This window comes from Microplitis demolitor, chromosome 10 (genome assembly GCF_026212275.2).
Source record: "Microplitis demolitor isolate Queensland-Clemson2020A chromosome 10, iyMicDemo2.1a, whole genome shotgun sequence".
NCBI lineage: Eukaryota > Metazoa > Arthropoda > Insecta > Hymenoptera > Braconidae > Microplitis > Microplitis demolitor.
The window spans coordinates 1,408,039-1,427,853 of record NC_068554.1 but is presented as its reverse complement, the minus strand read 5'-3'; the positions used below and the strand labels follow the sequence as shown (position 1 = coordinate 1,427,853).

At 30.5% G+C, this 19,815-nt stretch overlaps 1 protein-coding gene across 1 annotated transcript in view; it reads left to right on the top strand.

The window, feature by feature from the left end:
- LOC103571761 (alpha-2C adrenergic receptor) overlaps window positions 1–19,538 on the top strand; it is a 71,409-nt gene extending 51,871 nt beyond the window's left edge. The window contains exons 2-3 of the mRNA XM_008550037.3: window positions 17,030–17,407; window positions 17,998–19,538. Of these exons, the coding sequence (XP_008548259.3) occupies window positions 17,030–17,407; window positions 17,998–18,660 (1,041 nt within the window). The 3' untranslated portion in view covers window positions 18,661–19,538. The remainder of the gene's footprint in view (window positions 1–17,029; window positions 17,408–17,997) is intronic.
- Window positions 19,539–19,815: the final 277 nt, after the last annotated feature.

Here is a 19,815-nt window from a genome sequence, read left to right as displayed (position 1 = left end):
CCTTAATTCAGAAAACTGGCAAATCTGTGTAAATAAAAAAGCCCGCGAATGAATCAAAATTTAAAAAAAAAAATAATTTTTTGATAATGAATAGACAGGCATTGACATAATAATCTAATGCATAAATTCAATTAGCCACTTGATTCATATTGACTACTAAATTTATCTCTCTACTCATTCAGTCGGTTGTTCTCTTGCGTCTTTGACGGGCGCCAAGTCACCAAGGGGCCTAATTGGATTAACAAATCAGCCGATATTGAATCAACAAATTCATCGGACCGTAATTTGGTTGCAAACTTGCTCTCCTGATTCTCAGCTCGACATTTACCTAGTCCTTGATGAGGAGACGTCTAATTCATCCATTTCTCATTTAATTCACTCAACAAAAATTTTCGTCAATCAAATTGCCAGATCACCAAATAAATACCATACCAATAAATATATAATATTATCAGTATGAAAAAGTTTTTTAATATTTATTTTTGTCATAAATATATTTTCTTTCTTACCCCCATTCAATAAATCACTTATAAGTCTGCTCTCCATGTCTGAACCATAAGATTATACTACAAATATAATATATATTCTTATGTTACTGACATATTTTTATTATAAATTTTCATTCCACAATATTGAAAAAATTTGCACAAGATTTATTATTTATGCATCTTTTTATTTATTTTTTTTTTTTACTTTTTTATCTATGCCAAGACTCGGGTTAAAATCGAGTGACGCATCTTGACAGGATAATAATAAATAAAAAAATAAATAAATTATTAAACCACTGCACAGATACCGACTCTCGATATACATATATATATATATATATATATATATATATATATATATAACGTAGTCATATTTTTTTTCAATCTCGCATGGAGCCTTCTGTATGTCAATATTTATTTAACCTCCAATATTACAGATTCGAAGCCTTTATTAATAAATACGGAGCTGCGTGCAAACAAGTATAGGAATTTTAATGAATAAATAGTCGAGGGTAAGATTATTAAAATTCTATGCGTCGGGAATTTAATAGTAATTATTTCCAAGGGATATTCTTTATGGTTACACTCTATGGTAATTTTTAAACATCAGCGAAATAAAATATTAGTGACAAAAATCGGAAGAAAAATATTCTTTAGATTTTCATTTAGACTTAATTTATTCATATTTTTTGGTCAAAGAATTTCTATTATCCATTAAATTATTATTTTTAATAGGAAATATTTTTATTAGCCATTATTTAACATCCATGTCCTGTAGCTGCTACACAGTCATGTTTTGTAGCTGCTACACAATCATGTCCTGTTGCTGCTACACAATCATGTTCTGTAGCTGCTACACAGTCATGTTTTGTAGCTGCTACACAATCATGTCCTGTTGCTGCTACACAATCATGTTCTGTAGCTGCTACACAGCAATGTTTTGTAGCTCCTACACAGTCATGTTCTGTAGCTGCTACACAATCATGTCTTGTAGCTGCTACACAGCAATCTTTTGTAGCTGCTACACAGTCATGTTCTGTAGCTGCTACACAATCATGTCCTGTAGCTGCTACACAGCAATCTTTTGTAGCTGCTACACACTCATGTTTTGTAGCTGCTACACAATCATGTCCTGTTGCTGCTACACAATCATGTCCTGTAGCTGCTACAAAGTCATGTCCTATTGCAGAAACATTTCTTTTTTTTTTCCTGTGAGATTTAATTCAAAAGGCTGTAGAAAATCAATGCTGGATATAAATTTCTATATAAATTATTTAAATAGTGTTATTTTGTATGTAAACTTCTATTTCAAGAACAGTAAACCTACTGCAAAGTTATAAGTTCCAGGTAAATATACGAAAAGTATAGTAAAAAAAAAATGCATACTGAGAATGCAAATTGCTTTTCATAATATTTTTTTTCTTTACTTTCTTCACTTTTGACGCCTCGACCTTTTTCTTGCACTTTTGCATGTCAGCAAACGTCGTATGTATTCAAGAGAACGACGACGAGCAGTATTCACTGGCTCCCATCTTAATAAACTGGCAATCTTTGAATCATAATGGCAAAAAAAAAATAATTTTTTTTTTATTTTATGACTCGTTATTAAACTTATCCCAGTTTTAAAATAAAAGTTTGTTCACTAAACTGCATGATTACATGAATTATAAATGTAATATCCCAGAACTCATTTTATTGTCGTACATTTATTAAAAATATATATCGAATGCATATGTAAATAAAAATTTAAATGGGTTTATTTTTGTTTATTTATGTGAATTAATATTAATATCGCGGAATGTGAATGCTGAGTAGCCGGATAAAATTTTTAATTAAAAATTTTAAATACCTGGACATTGAACGAAATTAATATTTTTATTAAAGTTGTTGCTTTTGTAATATTAAATACTTTACTTTTAGAGATAATTAATTTTTCATAAGCGATTCTATTAAAAAATTTTTTTTTGTTGACCTTTCAAATGGATTTTTAATAGACACGAAATTAGTTATCTCTGTTGATTCGAATTTAAATTAAATTTTAATTAAACCCGATTCATTAAAAAATTGTAGTAAAAGTGAGCTCTTTCTTAATTATTATTTATTCAAATAATAATTATCAACAGTTTAATTTTCTTCTACAAGATAAGATGCAACAAACGCTGAAAGCTTTTACTTGTTTAAATTTATAATGAAGCTTTAAACTTTTATAAAAAATACTAATAATCATTTTTTGAAACCGATAAAAATTAATTAAAGTTGATTAGGTGTTTAAAAATATTTATTTAAAAAACTGATTAGTGTTGACTTTTAATCTCTCAGTAATTTTTAACTAATTTAGTCTCTTTTTATTTTTTTTTAAACATCGATACTGATGGCAATTAATTACTGATGAGTAATCAGATCTCAAATTAAATAAATAACTTTGTCGTCTTTTTTATTCTGATGATTACTTATTATTTTAATAAATTAATATTTATGAGCATTGTGACTGTGATTTAAACACTCGTTAATTAATATTATTTTATTATTAATTAATGCCATTAAACTTTTAAAGTCGCAGTAAAAAAAATCTAAATCAGTATTAAAAAAAAACTTAAACACGCGAATTTACTTTTATCTTTATAATTAGATTTAGATATATGAAAATATATGCAGATCTGTAAATATATGTTAATTAAAAAAAGTATTTTATTTTTTATAATTACACTGTAAAAAATGAGCAGAGTGAACGCGGAGTAAATCCGGAGTGAATGCGGACTGAATGACTGTTTATTTATTTAATCCCCTCGAGTGAAATTTACTCCGGAGGAAAGTTCATTTTTTTAATTTCAGATCGGAGTGAATACGGATTGAAATAAAATCAACATCATTCCGAAATCACTTCGCTGAAAAAACAAACTCCTTATTTACTCCGTATGCAGAGCGATTTTTTTTAAACTCCAGGACTCCGAGTGACGGAGCGAATTCGGATTAAAATAAAATCCATAATCACTCCGAATTCACTTCAAATTTTTTTCGGGGTAATAAATACTATTAAAGAAAATAAATTTTGGTATCGAAGACACGGATATTTATTTGAGTTTTTTTACCTCAGTTTAATATTTACATTGACGACTTAGAGATCAAAGCCATCAGTGTCATCAATATTAATATTTGCCACATATATTATTTGCCACTAATGGAGAGTACTAATGACACTAGATGTACTAATATCACTCTAACCAATTAATTACTATGCCAAAGCGTTACCGTGCAAAAAAAAATTAATCATCGAGTTTTTAGCACGACTATTAATCTTGAAGAGTAGGAGAACAATGAATACGATTGAAATGTTATACCCTTACAAGACTCTTGGTTTCGCGTAGCAGATAAATTTCTAGAGTATTATATAGTCAGAATATGCAGGAGGGATAAGACACGTGAGGCCGCGGGAGAATGGTAATAAAAGAACTGTAAAGTTGTAAAGACGGCAGTACGGGTCGTTAGACCCGATGATGGTAATGATAATGCTGACGCTGGTGCTGATGGAAAAGCCATAAAAACCTTTAAACTAATCGTTATGCCCCTTAATAAATAACCTTCCGATAAAGCTAAGTAGGATTTTTTAAGCTTTATTCGATAATTATGCACAAGTGTCTCAAAATGCGACAAATTACTCTTCTCTTATTTCTACATATTTTTGGCCATAAAAAAGTTTCAATAGATATCGTTAAATTTATCTGTTCATTTCACTCTACTTTTTCAAGTAAGTGTAAAAACTTACTCCTACCATCGGGGAGTATGATAACATCTGAAAAAATTTATGTCAATTTTTTTTTTCATGGGACATAAAAAATAAATAAATAATTTCTCTATGACTATAAAGGAACCCGACGTAAAACGAAACACTTTTTCTGACAAAATAAATTTTTTTACTCCCATAAAACTTTCCATAATTTTTACCAAACCATAACTGGATTTAAAAAGGAAAAAAATTTTTTCAAAAACGATGTCACATTTTACTCAATGTTCCCCTAATACCCATGACTCCAAACTGAATCCTCTTATCCCAATATACTAAATAACCAATACACTAAATTTAAAATACTTAATAGACTGAATGTACATCAATTTCAATGAGGAGATACAGGAATGTACACCGCGAGGCTAAATGTCATATTATTCAAGACCACAAGTTTTGCATATTGTATGTCGGTACTGGGCTGTCGCGGTAGCTTAACTCAATGAGGACCAAGCATATAATACACTCGACCTGAATACGTGTGTCGGAACGATCTGAATCCACCGGAACGTGTATGCTACCAAGGGAACGCAAAGGGGCTGAAAAGAGTAGAGCAAAGCGAACAGAGCAGAGCCTGCAATGGTGTCTGTGACGCCCCTATATAAATATACATACATATATACAGCCGATAAAGGAAGTGAAGGTACAGGGCAAGGGTGTGTGGAGTCATAAAGCCAAAGTATGTGTGTATGGATATGTGTACTCTCCAGTGATGCACGCATAGTAGAGGAATAAATCGAGGCTACACGCACCGTCGCTCATCCCCTTTCGCCATATTTCATTAGCGTGCGTGTACCCGTGTGTCTCATATATATACGATCACTTAAAACCTGATTATATCACCTACTACCATCGAGTGATCCTAGTCCGTTTCCTATTCCCTCTTCGGCTGGCTCTCGTTTATCGGCTCCCTTTGCTCTTCGCGGCCCACATCCCAGTGCACTTTCACAAGCCCGCGATTAATGTGCGAGTGTGTATAGTTTATACAGTCTGTCCTGTACTGAACTTTAGTACGTATCCATTCCACCCGTTTCTATCTGCTTAATTGTTCCACGCTCCAATATACATTCAGCTGGCTTCGGATAATTCGCTTAGTTTCACGTATTATCCAGCTCCCTCTCTATTAATATGACGGTTACTGTAAGTCTGATATTATTTATCATGTAATACCGCTCGCGTGATATACATTGTTTCCAGTTGACGTGCTTTCATATATATTTTATTCAAATATTTATCTATTGTTTCAAACAGGAAAGAGAAAAAATAAATTTATATATAATGGCTGCTGATTGATGATCGGTCACTCCCACTACTGGGGAGACGGGGTAAAATCATTATTTTTTTTATTGAGAAAAATTCATTTGGACAATGCCCATTTAGTCCCAGGTCGGCTTATACTAATGAGGTAATTTTAAAAAATTGGCATTGAATTTCGGCTGACCGAACCCGCGCGTAACTACTGAAATCGCAGATGACTGCTATCGCACGTCGATAATAAGCTACTTGGCCCAGTTACGGCCCAATTATAGCCCAGACTCGGTAACTACCAATAAATTTTATCAAGTGGACGTTGATTTATACTTCATTTATTACAAATAAATTAAATAATGATACTATTATATATATATATATATATTTTTTTTTGTATCACGAAACCGGTAGTGGAGTAGAGAAAATATTAATAAAAATAAGTATTCCATAAATATGAGATGCAATTATATATAATAGAAACACTGCATATGTTAAACTATCGACGCGTGTATACAAAAGCTCAATTTATGTATAACTATATATGTGCATATATATTTTTATAGTTTGTCACGCAGTTACGATTTTAACTACTTCGTTATTTTCTCAACTGTAAACTCGAAATTATTTTTTATTTTTTCCATGGGTTTACGAGAGTCGCTTAGTGTGTGTTAATAAAATCCAGCTCAGGCTATATACATATATACATATATATATATTTTTTATTTTATCGTTTAACACACGTGCCGGATTTTAAATGGCTTTTTCTTTTATTTTATTTTTTAACCATCAAATATTTTTACGTACACGTCGAGTGTTGAATACACAAAGAGGCTTTGTCTTGCCGGTTATCTGGCCTTTGACCTAACTCTGACGTTTTACAACTCCACTCATATTTCACCGTACACACTATATGTGTACACACAACTACTGGGATGTCGATCGATTTTTAAATAAAAAGAAAACAATTTAATAATAAAAAAAAATCTATGTCACTTTTATTGAATTTTTTTATTTTTATTTTTATTTTATTAACGTTTGTCGCATCAAGTTGTATATTTTTTAAACTGTCATAGCTACCGACCAAATAAATTTTTTAAACTATTTTTCAAAATTTTTTAAGTCTTAGCCAAAAAAATTTCTTACTATAAATTTTTAAAATTAAATTCAAATTATTTTTAAAAAAAAAGTTTTCGCGGGAAAATATTGTGGTATTTGAATTTTTAAAAAAATTATTATTAATAAAAGATGAATTTTTCTCGTTTATTTTTAAACATAAATTCACGTAAGTGAAGTGAAAATATGAAGTAAAATAATATGAGAATTTGAGGAAAGTGAAAAGAAGCTGAGCACGTACGTCAAGAATTCAAGACGAGAAAATGAATTGTGATGAGAATAAAGAGAGAATAGATGAAGTAAAAATATGAGAGTGTTGAGAAATATATATACTGATATACGGGAACCACGTGCTAGTGCACTGTATACACTGTAAGAAAAGTTGTAGTACTGTAAGAAATAGCTCAAGTGTACCGACTAGGGGGTTGTTGGATACGCGAGTTCGTTATTTCAGGTGTCTCGTTATGCAACGCCTACGGCTTTGTTTTCCTCTCCCTATCTCTTTATCTTTTCTCTTCCATCTGTTTTCATACTAGTATATAAACGTGTATAATATGACCCCGTGAGTTTACGCAATTTTTCATATATTTTTTATATTTCCAAAAATAGGTAAATTCAATAATTTAGTAAATTAACCAGCTTTAACTTTTTCAAAATTTCAAAATTATTTTGGAAATGACAGAACTCAATCGGAAAATGAAAATTACTCCAGTGTAAAATGTTACAACCAGAAAAAAATTTTGACAAAACAAAATTTTGTAGTGTATGAAAATTTGCTAAATTAAGATGTATTGTCAATTAGTTAAACTCTATTAAAATAGTTAAAATTATTAAAATACCTCAACTTTGTTATTTATGAAGCGAACATTGTATTAAATTAATCAACAGAGAACATAATACACAAAAGAGGTATATATATTATAGTATGAGCTTTCGTATAATTGTTCATGTGTACCTGAGTTAAACAGTAATTAAATTCACGGAATTTAACCATCATCTTTTCAAAATTGTGGCTAACGCGGATTATTATTTTACACAACAGTGATTACATTAATTATTCACGTCATTGAAATAACAATCGTCCAAGTATTATTATTTTTTATACAACAACTTTGCGGTCTATTACAATAATTAATTAGTGCGTTTTTGGTTAAACCACTAAAGCTTAAAATTTCAAATTTCATATTTATTTTGAGTGTAAATAAAGTAAATTAAGAGTAATGTAAGACTTGTGACGTCGATTCGTCAGCTTTACGACAAGTTTCTAGTTTTTTTTTTTTTATATACTTAATAAATTTCATATTTATAAACATTTTCGGACGGTGGTTTTAAATCGCGAAAAATGGAGTTGAAATACACTGTAAAACTGGAAGCTTTTACTCTACAGCAATAAACTTTGATACGTATCATAAATTACTAAAAAGGTTTTTAAGAATAAAAAAAAAAAAAAAAAAATAAAAAAATTCGATAAACTTTTATTTTTATTTTTTAATATAAATTTAAATTGAATTTGAGATGAGGAAGAAGCCCCTGAGGCAAAATGGGCCAGCTTAAATTTATTATGAATTAAAATAATCGGGGCGAAATGGGCAGAGTAAAAAAATTTAGTGGTTGAAAATACGGGTAATTTTTTACTTGTACGTGAAGTCGATTTACTGCGCGATGGTATCGACATCTAGGTAAACAGTCTGGGTAAAGAGAGTTTGCAAGAAGTATGCCGGAAAAAGTAAGGATGTTATAAAAGAAGGAAAACGTAAAAAAAGATTATTAAAAAAATATAAAAAAAGTTAAGGGCTTTTTGGTATTTCGACTGGAAGATCGACAACCGGACGACCGGTACAAATCTTACCAACAATCGTTTTTCGCTCCACATCTTTTATATTTTACTTTTTGTTTTACATCTTTCCTTACTTACTTCTTTACAGTCTTCCGGCACGGAAGTTTTTTTTTTTTCTTTTAACTGGATGTTGCATCCGATGAGTTATTTATTGTTTCTTAAAGTCTGATAACACAAAAAAAAGAAGAAAAACTACGCTCACAACAATGAATTATCGATTTTAAATTATACTTTTTACAACTCAATTATTACTGTAATCGTAATTATAATTTAAAGTCTCCAGTTCATTAATAAAATTAAAAATTTATCTAATTAATATTCCAAGATCTAAAAACTCTAATTCTGACTTAAGTATTAGAAATACGACAAAAATACATCAGTACATTTTTATAGGAAATTAAATTTCCTACAAAAAAGTCTCTGATGACTTTGTCTCTAAATTGAATACTTTGGACGCAATTTAAATTCAAATAAAATATGAACTATTTTTTTTTTTAATTTTAGCTGAAACTCCACTTGCATATCTCGTAATACTATTTTTATTATTATTTGATGTTTTTATCTAAAAATATATTTCCTGAGGTCGAATCATATATCAATACATCATTGATACCGTCAATAACGTTAACACTTTTTCCCATCTTAAACTCGACTTGTTTTATTTATTTATTCTCCTTCAACTCCAATTATCCTTGACCTTTAACAATATTTTTTTTTCAGCCCATTACTTTTATTCACCACCATTGTTATTATTTATATATTTCACTGTCCGAATAAAATATATAAAAAAAATAATAATTTACAAAGAGAAAGAAATTCAAAAAAAGATCATTGTTAGTATTCGAGCGTCACAGAAAATATATAGTTAAAAAAATATATATGTATTTATATATATACGTATATATATATATATACATGTAGAATGGGTTGGCTCTATTTTATCTATCATCGATCCCTTTGTGAGTGCGTTTGCATTTTTTGACTCATTCCAGTTTCCATCAGCTTCAAAGTGTTAATTGAAATTCGAGTAGAACAATCTTTTATTTTTTTATTTTTTTTTTTTTTTTCAGTAATTTTTCAATCCATCAATTCAGTTAACAAGTTTATAGGCATTGGATTTAATAAATAGTGAAAAAAAAAAAATAATAATAATAATCATAATAATTGATTAGTTGTGTAGAATTTTTAAATTTTAATTAAAAATTACGATATAAGGTCAAGTAGAAGAAAACTAGACGCATAAAAAATAAAAATTAAATAATAACTCGAAAAATTTTTATATACTGCCTTAAAAAAAAAATTGGCGGGAATTTTAAAAAATTTCAAAAATTATTTTTTAAATTTTGATATTTTTCCCGCCGTTAAAAGGAAATTACAAGTTGAAAATATAATTTTTCTAATTATGTTTTTTTTTGTCAGTGTAGAAAATGAGATATAAAATGTTTTCAAATAAATACAAAGTACTGAGAGTTTAAATTTAGAGCTAATATAAATGAATGTATGAAATTCATCATGAAAATGGCATTATTTTCACATCAAACAAATTTGATTATTAATAATTCATGACATGCTAATTATTTAAACTAAAATACCACTGACAATTGATGACGATGGTATCTATAATAACTGAAAAATAATCAATTGACAAACGAATTTCATTGAATTTAAATAGATTCACATAATACTCAATTGTTCTACTGAAGTTCAATGATGACAAATGAAAATGATTGAATTGCTGAAACTAAACAACAAATGTTGATTTTTTACGAATAATATAATTTATTTTGATCAGTTGTGACAACTGAAGGCTCAGTTGATTGTGATGAGGCCAGTGGTGGTAGTGGTGGTGGTAAACCCACTGTGTGGCTTACCACACTACAACAACGTCCACCAGCCGAATTAGGATTAAATGCATTAGCTCTCCAATACTCAAATCTATACAAACATATATATAAATATATCGACACACAAATGCGTAGGTACATAATAATATAGTAAATATTATCCAACTAAATTGTAGAGTTGAGTATTGACAATGGCCTTTTCCGGTATATTTGATGATATCATATAGAAACAACAATTATTAATGGATAATGGTAATAATGTAGGCTGTATCATATGAAAATCATAATTGTGGCCTATTAATGAATTAAAACAATTATTATTAAAATTTCCAATAATGATTAACGTGATTTCTTACAGCTCAATGAACCGAAAACGAAAATCTCGCGGTAGTAATTATTAATGTTGGGTTTGGCGAACAAAACAGGACCGCGATGGCAAAACCGACCACTCTAAAATTTGGTAAAAATTTGTTTTTTGCAAAAAAAATGGCGTCTGATTTTGTTTCGACGCATACGATCCGAGACCGCGAGGGAAAAACCAACCACTCCAAAATTTGGTGAAAATGTGTTTTTGCAAAAAAATGGCGGCTGATTTTTCTCGATGTAAACGAAATGGGACCTTGAAGGCAAAACCCATCACTTCAACAGTTGAAAAAAATTTTTTTGCAAAAAACATGGTGGCTGATTTTGTCTTGATGTGAACGAAATGGGACCTTGAAGGCAAAACCGATCACTTCAATAGTTGAAAAAAATTTTTTTGCAAAAAACATGGTAGCTGATTTTGTCTTGATGTGAACGAAATGGGACCTTGAAGGCAAAACCGATCACTTCAATAGTTGAAAAAAATTTTTTTGCAAAAAACATGGTAGCTGATTTTGTCTTGATGTGAACGATATCGGACCGCGAGGGCAAAACTGACCACTCCAAAATTAAAAAAAAAAATTTTTTGCAAAAAAATGGCGGCTGATTTTGTCCCAACTCCTCTACATTGTAAGTTATTAGATTTTGTATGAAAATGTAAAGGAGAAGAGTCTGGTGTAATAGTAAAAGAGAATAGATCTTTAGCTGTCGTACGTTACCGGATTGTCGGTACGTGATTCTGCAAAAGAAAGTTGCTAATGCTCTTGCTTGTGTGCATATTACTTTTACTGGTAAGTATACGTCAGTTGATAGTGAGTTTCCGGCAATTCAGCCGTGTCTAAATTGCACCACCACGTAAACGACTCATGGGATTTATAGAAAAAGAGCCAGTGCGAGATGAATAAGAAGGAGTGTAAAAAGAATGCGAGAAGAGGAGCAAAGAAGATAAAAGTAGAGTAGAGATGAGTAGATGAGAGCAGTAATGTGAAGGTAGATGAGGGATAAAATAAAAGATAAGTTAAAAGAAGAGAGAAAAATGATAGAGTTGAAGTGTAGAAAATGCATCCGGTTCATCACATCTCATGGTGCACGTGATGAATAAATCACAAATCTAATCTGTTTGCACTCACACCCATCCAATCATCGTTTAATCCTTTTTTTCTTCTTTTTTTATCGGACGTGATTTATTTTTTATAATTTACATTCTTCTTTAAATAAATTTACATTTTTATTTTGTAGCTATTATCATTATTGCGATTGTCATTTATGATTGCGAATACTCTTTGTCATAATATTTTGTAGTATATTGGGCTTTTTGGAAAAGATTATATTTATAAATAACAACAGAAAGTTTTGTTAACAAAATTTATTAAAGTGAAGAGAAAGTATTTAATACTTGAGTAAAATTTAATTAAAATTACATCCAAGTTCTCTTTCCGCGGATTTAAATTTTGTATATTTTAATTAAATGGCCATTGGGGTTTATGAAAACCATTAAAATTACAAAGAAGAGAAACTGGAGTAAAATGAAGAAAACCGTCCAAGAAAATCTATAGAAAATAGAGACCTGCCAACTTTCAAAAACATGAGAGACAACTTTTCCCTTTTATACCTAAAAATTTTATTATTTCTCCCGAAAAGATAGTAATAGGGCAAGTTGGTCAGCAGGACCAGCAGCCATTTAAAATTTTGTAAAAAAATTTTTTTTCTGTATAAATATTTCAGTTTTTTTTTTTTTTAAATTTCAGAATAAAATTTTGAAATTGATTATTTGCTGAAAATTTTTCTACTAATTTAGAAATTAAGAAAATGTGAATGGCAGAAAATTTGCCGGGTCATTTTACCTCGGTACACCTCATACTTGATGACGTTGACAAACGTAGAATTTAAATAAAAGTACCACGCAATTAATCTAGGTTTTTTTTTCTGTGTGTGCGAACCGCAAAGTGCTTGTACATTATAAATTTACATAAATTAAATTTCACTTTGAGAGTGTACTGTATATTGAAGTGACGTTGTCGGTACTAGTGGTAGAGGGTAGTGGGTTATAATGCGGGTTATCCTGTGTGCTACCGTTTCTCATACACCCGTGTGCACATTCCGTTACAAATACACAGTCTTTATTTCAGTTTCACAACATCAACAGACATTCAGACAAATTTATGTTTTTTTTTAATTTTCGTTTATGTAACTTTACTTTGTTAATTAAAAAACAATTTCGTAAAATTTTAAATTAAAAAATAATTTTTTTTCATTATTGTGAAAAATCAAAATTATTTCTCGTGTATCCTATTTTTTTTTATTAAGGAAATTGTCCACCCGTGAGATTTTTTAATCCCCCCCCCCCCGCTATTCTTCCTGAATAATAATTTTTTCCGTAATAAATTAACAGCAAAAAAAATGATAATCAAGTAAAAAGTAATCATGATTTGAAACTTTTCGTTGGCGATATTTCCCGAGGGAAATAAACCATTTGAATAGTTTTTCCACCAATCGAAAGACTTGATCAACTTTGAAATTTTATCAGATTTCGAAAAGTTTTAGCTCCATGTTGTAAATTATTCCAAGAAATTAATAAACAAACTTAATTTTATTACTTTTTTTTATCTGACTAAACAAATGCGTCTATAGGGACCTGAATGCTGGGTACTAAGACCTCGAGGGTGTTCAACTTGCCCCCCCCCCTTTTTTTTTAAACGTATGCGAGCTTTTTTTTTAAGTACGAGGACTCGTTCTACCCCAAGTTCTCTAAATTACAACACAATTTAAGTCATTGATTTTTTGTTATAAAAAAATATATGTCTATGTTATGATTAATTAAATATATAAACTAATGACTAATCAGTAGTCGGTATTTATGTGCGACATATAATTTAATAATAAATTAATTAATCACGCAAGCTTGTAGTTCTTTCATTAATTAATTAAATAACAGTATATAAATATATATATATATATAGTAGATGATTTGATGATAAATTATAAATCTTGACCGTATCGTAGATAATTAAAAAAAGTATATATCTTTAAAAAATGTATTTTAAGACGGAAAGTAATTTTTTGTACAAAGGAAGTAAAAAAAAAATGTCAATCAATAAGGACGTAGCGTCAGTGTTAATTAAAAGAGTTTCGGAGTAGAGAATACCATGCAGGTCATTCAACATTAACGTACCTGCACTGTAAAGTGGTCTGAGTATTGACCGTGCATACAAAAGAGAACGAAAACACTAAATAAAAAAGTTGTACGTGAAGAAACTCCGGTAACAAAAAAGTGTATTAAAGGACAAGACAAATGAACATAAATAGCTGGCTGCTACCACAATTTATAAATAAATTCTAACACTTTTAAAAGTTGGAAAAAATATATATACTAAGTCGAGAAAAAAAAGTATAACGAGATTATACTTTCCTCTTTTATTTTTCCATCAGTTGATCTATTTAAATTTCTACCCATACTCTCACTGCTTACGTAGTGTATGTATGTGTATATATTTATATATATATAGACTAGGTGTCGTGTACCGTAAGACATGGAATGTAAAATCTAATTGGGTCACCATCATTCCCTACTCATACTGTCTTCTGCTGCGGATCACCACAAGCTCTTCACCTTTACACTTCTTGATGGTTACGAAGTGCGCGTATGTCTGAAGTCGTTGAATTTAATTGGAATAGGTCTCAGTGTACATAACTACAACAACCACTTGCTTGAATTACATAACGTTAGAAATTCATTTTTTTTTTTTTTTTTTTTTTTTTTTTTTTTTTCTAAGGACACCTAAGAAAATATAATTTTTATCGGCGATTTAAATTCTGCATACTACTGAGACCTTAAATATAATTTTTTTAATTTTTTAATCCCAGATGGATGAAAAAAAATATAAGACTGAAAATTCAAACTTAAATTTTTTTTTAAATTTCGCGGTCTCAAGAAAAAAATTTTATTATTAAGATTCAATTTTAGTGGGAAATTTGAAAAAATTAAAACTGTAGTGATCTCGGGTCTTAGTTATTTTTTACTGGGTAAATAACGAAGGGCGGGCTGAATAGGCCACTTGTAATTATGAGGTTTTTTGTAAAAAATAAAAAAAAAAGGTCGTGTTAAAAAAAAGTGGAAGGCTAATGACTAACGTGTGACAACACGTGCGGAGAAAATTGCGTTAACCTGAGTAATTGGTAATTGCTGTTCAATATTTTTAAAAAAAATAAAATTGGACTAGATAAATGTAAAATTCGGTTCAAAAAAAATTATACAAAAAATAAATGAATATTTTGTACTGATTAAAAAATTTAACCAAAGCTCTTATTGCTTTGAAAAATTCATTAAAATTTAGTTTTAATTACTTACTTTTTATTGTGAATGTAAATATTAAAAGTAATTAAAACTCAATTACAAATAATTTATTAAAAATTTTCGTTTTCTTCCCGTTAGAGCATTAAATCAATGAGTTGTATCGCGATCGCGAGTAAAAAATAAACAAGAATATTTAAAAAATAAAAATAAGCGAAAAAATTAGGGGTACGAATATCGAGTAAATATATGAAGTGAAATAAAAAATAAAACATACGTTTATAACATCTTCTTGTCAGCCCTCTGGCTTTAACTTGACAATTTCAAGGGTAGTATGAAGGTCGAGAGTGCTAAAGAAAGCATCGTCTCTTCGTTCTTCTTACCCTATTTTTCCTGGAATTTATTTTCTCGGTTTCTTTTTTCACTATCAACAACATTCTCTCGGCAAGCCAACCCCTTTTCTCATCCCACCACTCTCTCCTTTTCCCGCCACCCACACTCACAGCATCTCCGGTTCTATGTGTTTATTATTTATTTTATTTTTTTTTTTTTTTCCCACTATTTTTTATTTTTTTACCCCGAGTCTCGAGAGTTTTTCACGACAATGCGACAGCGTGCATTATAGTCCCTTTATCATTGCCATTGTCGTTGTGAAATGAGAATAAATGACATGAGCATAACGGCTTTAAAAAAAAATTATTATTTTTATTAATGACTACAAATTTTTTCTTAATACCGGGGACCGGGGCATGACGGCCCACTGAAACGAGTAATTACTTCTTGAAGCTCTTAAGCACCGGATATAATTTGTCATCTATTTCGAACAATTAACATCATTTTACAGTAATTGTCATCGAAAAAATTTCACAAGACAAGGCAGCCTCCAAAAATTTAAAAAAAAAATTTCGATACATTTTTTTTTACCAAATTTTGAAGAAGGCCGTCGTGCTTCAGCAACTTTAAGTATTTTTTTCACGACGATTTAAAAATATATATGATGATATATATTCAGACATAACGAATAGAATTTTGTAAAAATATTTTATCTAGTGTAAATTTTTATTCGTAATATAACGCACCAACTTCTCACGCGAGACAATCCTGCCTACACATATATGTACACATTTACTACACATATACATATGTATATATATATCTAGCTCGTTCCAATTTTAACCCCCCATTGACCACTTAACATTATTATTCATAGTTTCATGAATTTTCATTTTACGCTCACAGAATTGGTTGTTATATTTTGCATATCTTTTATTCTCTATCTTCGTAAAAAAAAAAAACTTTTTTCTCCCTCTTTTTTTATTTAACCTTTTTTTCGCGCTCACTATTTTTCACAACGAGTTTTATTTTTTCCCTTTCACCATTATCTTATACACGGGGCATGAGGGTATACGAGCCCACTTGATCCGTACAATCCGAGTGTACTTTCAGCGATTACACTCCAAGTTGCGGAAAGGATTTAAAAAGCTTACTATGCCACAAAAAGTTAGCGTCATTTATATACAAGTATGTGGCTGTACGTTTTTATCTATATGTATATATGTGGGCTTGTATTCGCTCTATCAGACTGACGGTGATTTATTTAACGGACGATTGAAATGCATGCATATAAATAATTCAACTTTTTGGAATTTTTTTTGTTCGTTAATATAAAATTAAATTTTTTTTTTTTTTTAAAAAGTTTGTACGTACACTTTCGTTGGGCTACGTCTCATTACATATATTTAATAATTTTTTATACCAAATAAATACTAAATAGCAGTAATTTAAATAAATGGCGATTTTTGAAAAATGGCGGGAAATTTAAAAAAATTCAAATAACAGTAAATTTAGGATTTGATATTTAAGTCGACCAATAACAAACTTTCTAGTCCTTTCATAGAAATCAATTGTTACTGTTACTATCATTATTATTATGTCGAGCTTATCGTAATCCAACACATATATTTTTATTAGTACAATAAATATTGACCTATATTCTGTGAAAGTAGCACATAGCGCAGACTGTTATTGTTATACTCATGGTATATTTTCTTGTGTCGATTTCAGTTGTCGGAGGACATTGGGTACGTACTCTATTCAGCACTTGGAAGCTTCTACATCCCCTCATGCATCATGGTGTTCGTATACATACGCATATATTTTGCGGCTAAAGCAAGAGCAAGAAGAGGGATACGGAAGCAGCCGAAACCGCGGCCAGCGGCACCACCCGAGTCACCGGATATCCGGCAGACGAGCTTCACCCAGTCTACCTCGGCAGCAGAGCCCAGACTGGGACACGGTATCAATACTATTAAAAATGTAGCGACCATTGAAAATCAAGCTGTACAAATTCCCATCGTCACTTGCGACTTTGCGAGTGACGTAAGTACTTCCGAGGCCGATCCTGGCGGCGGATCGACTGCCGACGAAAAAGATACACTCAAGGTAATTAATTAACTGCATGAGTTTGCTGAATCTATATTTACCCTCGTGATAAATTGTTCTATATAAATAACTCTTTTATTAACGTTAATTAAATCACCATGACTCCGCATTATTATATATTTATTATTTTTACTTTCTGTACAATATCTTGTAAAATTTATCAACGCTTCTGTTTTCGTAATTATTTATTATCGAGCTATTATTATCAAGCACAATTAGTAATCATAATTTATCATTAATTAATGTCTTATATTTTTTATTTTAAAAATTTTAATCAAAAATTTTTTTTTTTGCGGTTTTAAGTTGATTATTTCAATATTAATTAAAAATTAATTATTCATTAAAATAAAAAAAAATGGGGCAAAATGAGACACCATTTTTGTGGAAAAAAATTTTTTTCTGTACCAAAATGCTTCGTAATAATTTTTAGAACAGAATGGGGTAGACTGGTCAGCCTGAACAGTGGCCCGGTAAAAATCTCATTTTGCCCCGGTGTCATTAAAATGTTCATTAAAAATTTTGCCGTGTACTAATTTAATGTAATCGATCACGACAATTGAAAAAAAAAAGAATTGTTTTTTCTTCACCAGGTATCAGTGACACTGCCAATGCAGAAGACAAATCTAATGGCAACGTTATCAGTGAACGGGAATGAGGGTCAGTCGGGTCTAGCAACATCAGCGACCAGCAGCATACCATTGACATCACGATGCCGTGCCCCCAGTGTCGGGATTGATGTTGATATGGTGTCGGAATTTGATCCCTCGTCATCAGACAGCGGGGTCGTGTCTCGGTGTGCTGTTGTAAAACCGCTTAAATTACGTTTATGTCGTCCGATATTTGGTCGGAAAGCCATCGGTAAAGTAAAGCGCGACAACAACAGTGACGTGTCCTCATCGCGTAACAACAACCAGTCTGGCAACAACAACAGTCGCGATTGTGGGACACCAGTAGAAATTATAAAGCCAGTAAAGCCGCGTGATCCAGAGCGAGAAAAACGTCGGATCGCTCGTAAAAAGGAAAAACGGGCGACGCTTATTCTTGGCCTGATAATGGGCAGTTTCATAGCATGCTGGTTACCATTTTTCTTTTTGTATATCGTCAAGCCATTGTTCCCATTTCTATCAATACCTGGACAAACATTCGTAATAGCGTTCTGGCTCGGATACATGAACTCCGCCCTCAATCCTGTTATTTATACAGTATTCAATAAAGACTTTCGTCGCGCATTCCGTAGGATACTTTACAAATGAATCATTACGTTTTTTCTTACACTTAAATATTCGACTGACTTTCAATCATTTTTTAAAAATCCACGGCCAGGAAAATTTGATCTGCTTTGAGTCTTTCATCCTTTATTGGACTTATCGATCTACTGTACAATTTGTTTAGAAATTTTCGAATTTATAATTTACGATGATAAAAAAAAATTCTTCAATCCGCGGATTTTTTTTTATTTATTGTATGAATAAAATTTTCCCTCAGAGAAAACGGAGGGAATAAAAAAAAAATTAAAAATCACCCGATCCACAGAAATTTAACGAGCGAACTACATATGGATAAAAAAAAATTTACTAAATTAAAATTAAAATTTAACTTGAAACGGATTAAATTTTCCGAGCCAGGTCATAAAAATTATTTATTATTATTATTGTTATAAGTATTTAATAAAATAACTTAAAAATAATATTTGATAGCGAAAGCGGCGTGAGGGCTAAAGTTTATGGAAAAGTTTAAGATTTTCGGTTGTAAATTCAAAGTTGGACATGATCTTGATCTCCCTTTCGGGCTTGGGCTTGAGTTCGAGTACTTAAGTTCAGTTATCGGACAAGTCTCGAGAATTTAGACGATGAAAACTTGTGGACATGGGTCTTGTTAATGTTAAATAACTTTAGAATAATGGAAATTTCTCAAGGGTCCTCACGTCAATCGACATTATAATTCATAGCGTTAACTCGGGACTGGAATTGAACATAACCTAATCAGCGCGATATTATTATCATTATTATTATTACTATTTTTTGAATTTTTAAAAAATTTTAGATTGAGAATCTGTCGCACTCAGATCGTTAATTAAATTTAGTAACACTATTTAAGGGAGTTATTATAAATTTATAAAAAAATGAGTACGTGTTCAGATGAAAAGGTCAGGAATTAAAATAGATTTTAATGAAATTATTTTAAGATTCCGGAAGATGTATATTTTTACAGAATACAAATTAAAAATTTAACTTTCAGTTTACATTTATATATATATATATATATATATCCATAAATGCATGTACGTGTAAAATAGCATGATATTGTGCACTGAGAATTTCATGTATGAACACACGGTCGCACCTACGGAATTTTAAAAAAACGTTTCTATTGGATGCTGAGTAAAAACAACGTCAGTGTGATACTTG